Consider the following 12,431-nt stretch of genomic DNA (forward strand, 5'->3'; position numbering starts at 1 on the left):
TTAATATTATCATATCCTCGATATTATGCTTTTATAAATAGGGTAGGTAGGCGGTCGTTCGGTTGGGGGGTGAGGGTGGGGGTTGGGGGGCTCCGAGTAATACACTGTTAAAAATGTCCACTCGAATTGCGATGCACGTGTACCGAGGGACCTTTCACCCTCGGACGCGTATTTCAGGAATTTCGTATACAATTGCGTCGAAATCTAGCCTCCTTCTCTGTGGAACACTTTTACAACCTGAAGATATTTTGTGTGGACCTAATTTTCCATTCCTTTTTTTTTTTCATTGTGAAGCTGCATATTTCACGATTACTTGGATTTTGGGTGGAATTTGGCGTACATTTGTATTCGAAAAAATTCGAGGTACCGAGACATTTTTAACAGTGCGTGTTAACGCAGTGGGTAGCAGGTGGGTGTGGGTGGGTGGTAGGCTGGGCAGGTTATGTTTCGGGCTCGTGTAAATGGACAAAAGTGTAAGGACTCGCACGACGATCGTCCGACTCGAGGGCGGGGTAGTAAGCGTGTGGTAATCAGGGTATGTGGTGTGTTATCGTGTGGTGTCACGTGTCAAATGTGTCGAATGTGTCAGATGCGTGTCGGGGTGGGTTGGAAGGACGTCCTACCGAGGCACAGTAATCGTTATTATTACTATTAGATGCGTTGCACCCCTCGCCGCGCCCAGCGAGGGGGGAAGAAGAGAATTAAAGAGTTAAAGAGTAAAACATGAATAAAAATTAACAAAGTGCTCTCCATAAATAAAAGAGGGGGTTGCGAGCAATTGATCTTCGTCCAGACGTTCCTTCTCGCCGTATCTCTCCTCACTAGGTTTCTCGAGTTTTCGCCATTTTTCCTTTTTTTTTCGCGCTCGCGCGCTCGCGCGCGTTTTCCTTTTCCTCCATCGTCGTCAGAATCCCGTCGCGTCCGTCAGCAGAAGGTCGATCGTGGAATCACGCGGCGCGTCTGTCCCGTTTTATTTATATTTATTTATATATTCGATCCCTCGTGTGTCGCTTTTGTTTTCCCTCTCACCGTCTCGTCCTCCGATTCGCGTTTCCCGCGCCATCTTGGCCGCGCGTCACGTGACCGGTGCCACGTGATCGGAGCCACGTGACCAGCGTCACGTGACCCACCGGAATCGGCAGAAAGGAGTAAAATCAATCCCAATCGAAGTCGGCGTTTACATTTAAATCTCGCGGTGTGTCGATCGTCTAATCGTTGTCAAAATCGGAGACCGGATGTGCAGCAGTTCAATAAAATCACTACAAGTGATATCGCGGTTATCATCGTCGTCGCCGTCGCCGTCGTCGTCGCCGTAGTCGTCGTTGTGGTTGCGTATATTCTTTTTTTGCGTTTTCCATCCCTTCGTCTCCTATCCATCCTCCTAATCGTACGGTTTTTCGTTAATCCTCATTTGGGGGGGGTGCATGAATCGTATTATCGCGAACGGATCGTGTTTCTCATTCTCCGACTCTGTCTCACGCTCTCTCTCTCTCTCTCTGTCTCACCCTCGCATTCTCGTCCTCGTTCTCTCATACTCTCTCTCTCTTTCTCTCTTTCTATCCAATAATCTCCAGAACAGGGGGTGTCTGGGCTCCAGGGACAGGGACCAACTATACAGCCCGCACTTACAACTCTTACTAATTAACTAACAGGCTAACAATAACAACAAGTCAACACTCAAACAGTGTGTGCTGTATGTGTTCATGCATCACCGTATACACACTCGCATGCCTAACGTCGTCTCTCTCTTTTCTCCGCTCGTCGCCTCCACCGGTAGCCAGTCAATCGTTAAAAAGAGAAAAAAAAAAAGTAATAATAATAAAATACAGGGGGGGGGGAATAAGAAGAACGGAAGAAATTTCATCCGCGCCCTCCCTCAGCCGAATTCGCGATTTTGAAAAGTCCCTTCCTCTCTCTCTTTCTAGCTTCCTCTGTCGGTTCTTTCCCCGCGCGCATCTCTCTCTCTCCCTATCTCTCCATCTCTCCTCCGGTCTCCGCCGAGAAGGACGAGTCGCTCCCGAGGTCGGTCGGTCTCAGCGGATCTCAGAGTAGACCTCGAGTCTCCGTTTTCTCTCCGTCTCCCTCGGAGCGGCGAATTTAATGTACAAAATTGGGCGACGCGTTCTCTCTTCGCCTTAAAGTCCGACCCGGGGGGTGGGGTAGGGTGGGGTGGGGTGGTTTGCCTCTCGTCGGACTTTGCGAGGCGTTGACTGGCGGCGGCCTGGCGTTCCTTCCTCTCGTCCCCTACGTCGAGCTCGCGCGCGTCCTCGAAACCCTTTGCCTGACCCTTAATAGTAATAGTTTCACTGACTGTACACATTATAGACCAACAATAGAAGGTCTAGCGGCGCTTGGCGCGCTCCACGCACACATACACACACAGAGACACCCGCTCGTCCGGCATGGTTCCCGCCTCTCCGCCCATCTCCGCTGTCACTCACCCTCTCTCTCGCGCGCGCGGTCCCCAGGTACTCGCTCTCTCGCTCGCATTCGCATACCCGCGGGCCCACCCTCCCATCGGGCGGCGGTCGCGGCGCCGCGGCGGGCCGAGTGATTCGCGCGGGTCCCGCCAAGCGGCGCCACCGAGCGCCCCCTCCCTCTCGCTCGCACTCCCGTACGGTCCAATCGCTCCCTCTCACTCGCACTCGCGCGCACGCTTCCACGCACCCGCATCCCTTGCTCTCTTCTTTCTCTCTCTCTCTCTCCGTGTCTGTTCTCCGTCACGCCCTCTCGCTCTTTCTCGCGCGGACCCCTAGAGGGTCCTCGCCCGATAGGGTCCTCTCTCTCTCTCTCTCCCTCTCTTTCTCCCTTAACTACTTATACGAGCCGTCATCACAATCCCAATGTCAACATCGCTGATCCTCCTTCTCACTTGGCAGTAAACAATGTGACAATGTAGTAGTGGTACTTACGAGTAGGTATTATCATAATATATAATAAGAGTACGGGGTGGGTGGGTGGTCACACTCCAACGTGATAACATAGTCCCAGTGGCACATGACTGTACATAATCACAACAGCGGGCAATGGTGGTGGCGGCGCTGCCATCGCTCTCCTATACCTCTCACACTTCTCTACGCTTCTCTACCTTCCCTCTCTCTCTCTCGCTCCCATATAACCTCCTATCTCTCCATCTCTCTTTCCCTCGCTCTTTCCTATCCCATCTCTCCACCCTCGCTATTTCCAACCGAATATATCTCTTTACCTTTCCAAGCGACCTCTCCTCCCGAACGCGTTAGAGGTTAGGTTAATCGATTTATGCCCCGGGACGGCGGCGACTGGATGGACGGTCCCCGGTCCCCGTCGTGCTCGCGGCCGATCTCTGAGGATTGCGCTCGCCCGTTTCTTTTTAGCTCGGTTGCAAGTACCTACGCGGTGCCTGGTGCGGTGGATGACTCGCGCACCCGCCGAAGTTAGCTCCACGGCTGGTAGGAGTCCTGGTACCACTCGTCCTCGCCGCTGCCGCCACTTTCGCTTCCGCCACCTCCACCTCCACCTCCGCCACCTCCGCCGCCGCCGCCGTTCAGACTCGCCAATCCGTACGCATTGCCCAGTGGTTGTTGGGCGAGGGGTTGGTTTCCCCAGCTGCTCTGGAAGCGACGTTTAGATTCCCCCTGGTTCTGGTGACCCCCGTCAAACTTTCGTTTACCTGCTGCGAGAAAACAGAACGACGTCAGGTTTTGCGAGCACCGATGGCCCGCCTCGGCGCGGTTTCTTTCACCAAAGTCAGGACCGCCCGGTCGATCGGAGACGACGGGTGCAAGGTTAAATTGAAAAGGATTGAAAATTCTTTACGAAGGAATAAAGTAGACCTAATATATATATATGTATGAAATTTTCCGGGGGTCAGGACCTTCCTAAGGTGGTATGAAAGTGGCCTCGAAGAGGTCTCTCTCAAACGTTTCCCCGAACTCAGTGCATCGAATCGTTTCGAACTTTGCAAAGTGAATATGGAGGCTACAAGAAAGGTCCTGGCACTCGTGAAATTTCAATTTGTATAAACATTTTTTTTTTTTCATATCTATAAATTTGAAAAGGACAAAAATTAAAATTTTATGGAGGTCAGGACACCTTCCTTGGAGCCTCCGTATCCACGTTGTGGAGTTCCACACTACTCGGTACACCAAGCCGGAAGATTTGATAATTTTTGTTTTACTCATGGAAAATTAAAAAACAAAAACAAAAATTTGATCGGAAATTACTCAATCACTCCAATTGACCGGAGCGACCTGACTCGGCGTTCGCGCGTCACTTCTCGGTTTTACTTATCCTTTTAGAGCTAACCTACTGTTAGTAAATAGGGTGGGTTGGATACCGTAGGAGGTAGGGAGGGACTGATGCCAGTTACAGTGACTCCAGTTCTAAGCGAGCTCGTTCTCGAACGAAACTATGAGATATGGACACGCGAGAGTGGATTACCAAAAGAAATAAGAATACGGAACTATGGTGCGCCCAGAGTCTGACGCGGTGAATAATAAAGTGTCGGTTTATTTACTGGCAGTGACTGGTACACCGATGGACACGAATGCCTTCCCTGCGAATGGTGAGGCCAGGACGAGGAGGTAAGACATTCGTGTCCCTTACTGTACCGTAGAAAGATCAAGCGGCACTACGTGGATACTCTTTTGCGCTGCTGGCGAGAAAAATCAGTGGAAGCATTAGTGCGCTCCGAGTTACTCTTAACGTTAGCACATAAAGTCCTGCAGATAAGGAAAGGACTCCCCCACTCCGCCGAAGAATCTATCCGAAAATGTCCATCTTGCTAAAAAGGACTTAACAAACAAGTCGCGGTAACCGGTACGCTCGTTTAGGAATTCGCCGCCAAGATGGCGCCGCTTTGCAAGTCGTTACGACAACCCCTGAAGAGATTCCAAGGATTCTCCCCAAGGCCTTCGTGGACACAGGACGTAAGGATAACCTCAAGCAAGGCAGAAAGACCAGACGACCAAAATTGCAGAAATTTAAGTGCAAGAATTAATCCCAATTTCGGCAATTCCAGTACCCAGGCTCTTTCCGTCAGGCTTAAGTCTAAATTACCGGCCAGTCACTTGCGAAGGCGAGATTCCAGGCACTTACCCCGCGTTAACCATAAAACGGTGAACACAATCCATGAAACGGTATACACAGGAAGAGATATTAAATTTTCTGGTAAAAGATTCCCCACTTTCCCCTCATGACTATGTTCACCATTATTAGGTACGCGCGAAGGCCCGAGACTCAGACCGAGTCCACCCCGATCGCCCCGCGAACCAACCCCTGGTTTTACCAAATCACCAGAGTAAACGGTTCTGTCCTTCCTGGATACAATCCCCAGGAGCAGGGTGCATCACCTCGCGAAGGTACACCGCCGTTTACACCGGTAGTTTAACTAAACCAGGCCTTTGGCTCTAGAACTAGCAAACACGTAAAAATGACTGGTTTCAGCGGGAGAAAAAAAAATATCGCCAAAAAATTAGTATCCGGTATAAACTGGGTTTCGACAGCAGAGCGGCGCAATTCGTCACCCCGGCGAGGACAAGGACGAGGTCGAAGAAGAGCGGAGCGTGGGAGCGTCGGAGCTAAAATGACTAAAACAAAGAGAGGTGAGAAGGGGGCGGAGCGGTTAGTAAGAGAGACGTAGGATAAAAGACGATTCGTTGTGGAGATACAGACCATCCTCACCTGGTAAACTTCCCTTGGCGCGGACCCCCCCACGAGCGGCTGGCCGCTGGGCCCCACGGGCTACGGTAGTTGCGGGGTTGCGTGCCCCCCTGACTGGCCCACGTGCTTGGGTGCCACCGAGCCGGCCACGCGTTAGTACTCCACGCCCACGACCAGCCTGACCAAACAACACACACCCAATCGTTACCCCATCTGGCTCGACTGCGGCTTCGCCCGCGCCTGCCGCCTCTCCTCTCTACATCTAGGTATATATCTAGAGATCGTATGTATAAAAATATATAGAAGGACACATGTGCAGGCCCGCACACCTCTCTCTCTCTCTCTGATGATTAGGCCCTGACCGTGTGTCGGGAAACGAGCGTTCCCTGGCCATTTACTCCGAGGAAAGGGCGAGTCGCTTCGCTCGCCGACTCGCCGCAATGTGATAGCAGTGATTACCCTGTCACGTGAGATTCTGTTCGGGAGGGGAAGAAGGAGTTGGAATTTAGAGAAACAGGGGAAACGACTCGTGCCAGGGATGCAAAATGGCCGCCGCGGTCTCGAGTCAGAGGTTATGGGGCTCCCCTTGCCCTCTATTTTTCTGTTCTTTTTTTTTCCTCTCTTTTTTGAGCGTTCGGCTCGATGGGAATCGGTGGACACGTTAGGGTTATTTGTGAACAAGGTGGTTTGTAAAATGATGTCTTTTCGAGGGGTTTTAACAGCGAAGATGTTTATAGTTCGAGGGAAGTGGGGCATGGATCGGTGCGGTTTCGCCATCAAGGCATCCCTGGCCGACTTTGGGGTGATCGCGCACTCTTCGTGGGATTTTCCGTGAGAATGAGATCCCGTGGGAAGAAACGGCCCGTACAAAAGTTGCTCGTCAGGGTGCCCCGAACAAGTTTCGCAGGAGGCGTTTTCCTCCCGGGTTGCTCGATTCCGAGGGAAACGCGTCCGAAGCTGCGGCGTTCTGGGGTGATCCCGCGGAGGAGGACCTGGGGGAAGGGCGATAAGTGAGGAGAAAGACGCGAGATAGAAAGGACGAAAGACAGCGGAAAGAATGGAGGCATGTGTACGTGTGTGTCTGTGTGTGAGAACAGAGTGAGCGAGTGAGAGAGCTCACCTAAAACCAAGTCTTACTAACCAAATCTTTACATACAGCAGCAGAGTTAGCAGAGTTATCCAAAGTAGTAAAGTGTGAAAAGCGAACCGTATCGGTGGGCGAAGGAACTTTAAGCGACAACAACCTACTGCACTGGCAGCTAAAACAAAGTCAATTGAAAATCATGTAAGCGGCGCAGCAGCAGCAGCATCATAGCAGTAAATGGTTTAAGCGTAAAAGCGGACAGTATGTATATGCCGAAGCAAGCGAGAGCTGTGAGACGTGTCGCCGGTGCTACCATTTCTTTTTTTTTTTGTCGTATTCCTTTATACGCGAAAAAAGTCGCGATGACTCGTGCACACACACATACATATACATATATGTATATACACAAGTATGAACTAGCATTCACATTTGCGTATACACGTGTGCACGTCTATGTTCCCTCCTCTATCCATGGAGTACCTACGCGTTAACAAGGTTATCTCACGCGACGCATCAACACCGTACATGGGAACCGCTCTTCAGACTCTTCCGAGATGCAACTGGAATTATCCTCAAGTCCATTTCCCATAGAGCGGCGCGAGCGACTTTCCGTTGGACCGACTTTCCAGTAGCGCGCCCAGTGGCGACGCGGCGCACTAAACGGCAGCGACAGGAGACGCGCCCAAGCCCGGCATCCACAAACCAACTAATTACTCATACAAGATACATCTCGTCAACTCGATCGAGAAATCTATCGATCACTTATCGCAAACAGTCACCCAAGAGTTGTTTATCCACCCTGGTTAATGCTTCCGTCCTAACCCTGTCCTTAATTCCATAATCCTCATTTGATTTCAAATCCGACCCATAATCCATCAGGGCACATTCAAACCGCGCGCATGCGCTTCTTGAAATCTCTGGACAAGTTAGGACGAAAAATGGGTTGTCCTCGGAATTATAACGAAGGAATTGAGGTTAGGGGAGCATAAACGCTCCCCGTGAAATCTCCACTGTGAATAACCGAGTCGAGGGTTGAGTTAGGGTTAGAATGGAAGCATGAACCGGAGTTTATAATGCCTGATAAGGTATCTACCGAAATTATGGGATTCTGTACTCGAATGTATTACGAGGAGCCTCCTCGAGGCCGCGAGACCAAGTCGAGAGGGAAAGTCGCTCGCACCGGACGAGGTTATGTATCTTCTCTGTGCGCACATACGTCTAATATATGAATATATATATAAACATCTATATAAATATATCTAAAAAGAATTGCAAAGTCGTTAAATATACGATGTTCACAGGGCGGCCAATACTCCCGGTATTTTGGATAACCCTGCAACTTGACAATATATATATATATATAAAAAAAAGAGGTAACATCATATCCGAGCCACGAGACGCAACGTCGCTCTACGAGTGGGGCGTGCCGAGATTCGGCAAAAAACTAGAAACGCGAGGTGAAGGGAACGCCAGCGAGATACGATCATTCCACCCCGGAGTACGTGAAAGGTACCTTTTCATTAACGTCGATTTGACGCTGACCAAGAAAAAAAAAAAAAGAGAGATAAAAACCCCATAGCGAAACACAAAAATCGTCAACGCTCGTGCGTCGAAAATGTCCCTAGGACAAATGTACCGCACCGTCGAGCCCGTTTCCGAACGCTCGACGAGCTTCGATAGTTTTCGACCGGCGAAAGTTACTAGAAGTCCCTAGACCCCGTTCGAGCGTCCACTAGACGCCAATGAACCGGCACCTCGACACGCGCGACACATCCTGCGTTCCGGGACTTTCTCTCCTGAGGTTGGTAGTACGTGGTAGCGTTAGGGGACCCTGCAACACTGAAAACACGGGATAGCAGATATCCCTAGGGAAGCGTGAGACCCTAGTCCCTCCTCCGGGACGGCGATTCCGATGGGATGCGACGTGTAACGAGTCTCTCTTTCTCTCTCTCCCTCTCCCGACCAGGAGTCTGGTAATCTCTCATTGCAAATGCTTTTCCCGGCCTCTTCGCATACATTTGGCTGAAAATTTCGAATGGGTCTACCATGGCTCAGATATGATCTTGCAAGCAATTTGAAAGTGGCAATGTGTTCGAGTTTAAGGGGGGAGGGGGGGGGGGGTAAAAGTTAGTGACACTAGCTATGTAGAGTGCTGGAGAGAATGTCATTAGTCGGTGACTATAATCGGGGCCGTCTCGTCTCCTCGTTCTCTCGACTTCTGATCCATTTTATAAATCTTTCTTTGACTTTCTTTTTTTTTTCTTTCTTTCTTTCTTTAACTTTCTCGGTTACTTCCTTCAATTTTCTCTTCCCTCTCGAATTTCTCCTCCGATTTGCCAACTTTCCCCAGGTGAGGGAGACACGAACAAATGCAGTGCAGTCGCGCGCACTCCTCGACCTGTCCGCTCACCTGTGCATATGTGTATATACGTACATGTATGTACACTACGTCAGGGTTCGTCTCGTGCGGCGCTTCCTCGTCCTCGATCTCCGATCCCGAGGGGGCGACATCGACAACGACAACAGCGAACAACAGTGCCAACCAGAAAAAAAAAAAACAAGGAAAAAAAAAAGAAACAAAAGACAGCTCTTAAGATGGTCGCACGCGAGGCCGACGAATCGCCGTGATTACTTCATGCAAATTCAACTTGTCTCTCTTTCTCTCTGTTTCTTTTGAGAACTCGATCAAAACTGCACAGACAAGTCGCCACGATTTATCGTCACTCGTGCAGCCGCCTTTAGTCATCCGTTCCCTCTTTCTCTCTCTCTCCCTCCCTCTCTCCGCCAGGCCGGCCAGCGTGTCGCGAGTGCAGTGCATCGGGGAACAAAAAAGTAAAAAAAAAAGAGAAAAAAAAACAGAGAATCGATAGGAAAAGACCAAAAAAAAAAAGTGTGATTAAACGCCAAACTGGGACATCAGAGCTCGAGATATCTCGCACATCCCCGCGTGGACAGGTGTATTAGTTGGTTGTTAGACGAAACCGGCATAGCAAGTCGATTTTTAGCCACTTTGGTTAATGTACACGCACAGGCTCTTGGTTAGAGGGCGAGGTGTCTGGAGGCGACGAGTGGGTGGTAATACCAGATTTGTATAATAAACGTGTATACGTATACATGAAATACGTGGGTGTGAGTATAGACAGGTGCGCGGTTGCACGTGCACGGACACACCCTAGGTGGGTGCGCAGAGGTACGGGGGCGCACGTGGTAGTGCGCAGGTACGGGTGCGCGCGCACCTGGGTATACAGACACAGAGAGAGGTATATATACACAGAGGCAGAAACACAGACAGAGAGAAAAAAAGAAGGAATCCGCGAACACTGTGCCACAATCAAACTACCGCTAATGTCAAATTAACGGAGGTAAAAAAAAAAAAAAACGAGAAAAAAAAAATTCAAATAAAAAATAGATCGCAATTATATACGGTTCAGTAACGAAAACGACTTTTAAAACGATTAAAAAAGGCGACCCACCGGTTGAGGCTGCCTGCCTCTCCCTCTGGCAGGTGGCGGAGGCGGCGCGTAATCGAAATAGTAATCTTCGTATCGATAATAGTCATCGTAATATGGATCACTGTAGCCACCTCGATAATCCCCATAACCGTAATAGTCGTAATCATAATCTATAAAAACACACATTACAAATAGACCCAGGTTTAGCCACGATATATCCAATTGGCAACTTACTCAAGGTATAAAATACTCTCTTTACCGTCTATTTCTTTTTTTTCTTTTTCTTGTGTATGTCGTTACGGAAAAGGCATGCCGGGAAAAGATGTGAATAAAATTTTGATGCGCCAATTTAAGGAGGAGAAAAAAACAAAAACCGTACTGTCGCGGCAACGATTCAAGGGACTCTTCATTTATAACGATTACTCTAAACGGGGAAAAAGGACCTCGCGACGATCACCCTACCACCATCACATCCTGAAATTTAAATCATAATGCGTACCGCGCGAGGATCGTCGAAAATTCTCTATTATTATCATCGTCAATCTCGTTATTTCTTTTCTTGGCTTTTCTTTCCAGGCGTGAAAAATGACTAAGGGCATGAGGAATGACTTATGACCTCGAACTGTCGAATTGATGAGTTCGAGCCCACGACAGAGATGCGACGTGTAAAAATAGTGGACCTCCTCCTCGGACAGTGCATGATAATAGCTCCGATAATGTTAGTTACTCGATGGGGGTGAACATTTCTCGCCTTGACAACTTGTTTTTTTTTTTTTTTTTAAAATCGGCACCGATTAAATTCACAGAAATGGATCCTCATCGACGACCCCCCACTCGGTACGCATCCGACCCGGGAGATTCATAGTGAACTCAACTAAAAAGAGGGAGCACAATTTACAGATTACTACCAACAGAAATACTCTACAACGTCGCATTCGTCATTCAACGGCGCGGCTTACCTATGTCCTTGAGAGCTGTAAACAGATTTTTTCAATTGATGATGCATACACATTCGTAGTGGTCGCCACACGCATACACACGCTCGCAAGGAAGACAACGAGAGGAGAAAAGAAAACAGGAAGAAATAAAAAAAAAAAAATAAAAAACAAAAACCATGAACAATGAACGTCAAAACATGGAGACAGAAACAAAAATATGTGAAACGAGGGGGAACACTCCCCTCTAGCGATGGGCGCGTTAATTGTACACTTGTCACTCAGTATAATTACGGCCATAGGGCACCAAACGTAAGAAAACAAAACAAACAATACGCATGCACTCGTGGCTCGACTCTCCTCTGAGTCGTCTCGGCGAGAGAGAATGCAAAACAAGAACAAAAACAAATAAATAAATAAAGGGAAGAAAAAAAATTCATTAATAAGAACAGACACAGGTGTGACGACAGGAAGTGGTAGTGGTAAAAGTCGTTAAATATACGATGTTCACAGGGCGGCCAATACTCCCGGTATTTTGGATAACCCTGCAACTTGACAATATATATATATATATAAAAAAAAGAGGTAACATCATATCCGAGCCACGAGACGCAACGTCGCTCTACGAGTGGGGCGTGCCGAGATTCGGCAAAAAACTAGAAACGCGAGGTGAAGGGAACGCCAGCGAGATACGATCATTCCACCCCGGAGTACGTGAAAGGTACCTTTTCATTAACGTCGATTTGACGCTGACCAAGAAAAAAAAAAAAAGAGAGATAAAAACCCCATAGCGAAACACAAAAATCGTCAACGCTCGTGCGTCGAAAATGTCCCTAGGACAAATGTACCGCACCGTCGAGCCCGTTTCCGAACGCTCGACGAGCTTCGATAGTTTTCGACCGGCGAAAGTTACTAGAAGTCCCTAGACCCCGTTCGAGCGTCCACTAGACGCCAATGAACCGGCACCTCGACACGCGCGACACATCCTGCGTTCCGGGACTTTCTCTCCTGAGGTTGGTAGTACGTGGTAGCGTTAGGGGACCCTGCAACACTGAAAACACGGGATAGCAGATATCCCTAGGGAAGCGTGAGACCCTAGTCCCTCCTCCGGGACGGCGATTCCGATGGGATGCGACGTGTAACGAGTCTCTCTTTCTCTCTCTCCCTCTCCCGACCAGGAGTCTGGTAATCTCTCATTGCAAATGCTTTTCCCGGCCTCTTCGCATACATTTGGCTGAAAATTTCGAATGGGTCTACCATGGCTCAGATATGATCTTGCAAGCAATTTGAAAGTGGCAATGTGTTCGAGTTTAAGGGGGG

General features: G+C 49.1%; 1 protein-coding gene across 5 annotated transcripts; it reads right to left on the minus strand.

The window, feature by feature from the left end:
* Nucleotides 1–273: 273 nt before the first annotated feature.
* LOC111673984 (heterogeneous nuclear ribonucleoprotein Q-like) lies at nucleotides 274–10,909 on the minus strand. 5 transcript variants are annotated; one of them, XR_002762203.1, is made up of 3 exons: nucleotides 6,782–7,655; nucleotides 5,653–5,818; nucleotides 274–3,652 (listed from the first exon to the last, which is right to left on the minus strand). XR_002762203.1 is itself a non-coding variant. In XM_023432486.1 (3 exons), exons 1-3 carry the CDS (start codon nucleotides 10,360–10,362, stop codon nucleotides 3,414–3,416), a joined length of 558 nt encoding a protein of 185 aa, XP_023288254.1. In that variant the 5' UTR covers nucleotides 10,363–10,909; the 3' UTR covers nucleotides 274–3,413. The 5 variants fall into 5 exon arrangements, 4 of the variants coding, with proteins under 4 accessions (XP_023288254.1, XP_023288253.1, XP_023288252.1 ...); XM_023432486.1 differs by lacking the exon at nucleotides 6,782–7,655 and adding an exon at nucleotides 10,198–10,909 and having other exon boundaries at nucleotides 274–3,649; nucleotides 5,662–5,818; XM_023432485.1 differs by lacking the exon at nucleotides 6,782–7,655 and adding an exon at nucleotides 10,198–10,909 and having other exon boundaries at nucleotides 5,662–5,818.
* Nucleotides 10,910–12,431: the final 1,522 nt, after the last annotated feature.

Source organism: Orussus abietinus, unplaced genomic scaffold, assembly GCF_000612105.2.
Source record: "Orussus abietinus isolate OABI.00-Male unplaced genomic scaffold, Oabi_2.0 scaffold319, whole genome shotgun sequence".
Classification (NCBI taxonomy): domain Eukaryota; kingdom Metazoa; phylum Arthropoda; class Insecta; order Hymenoptera; family Orussidae; genus Orussus; species Orussus abietinus.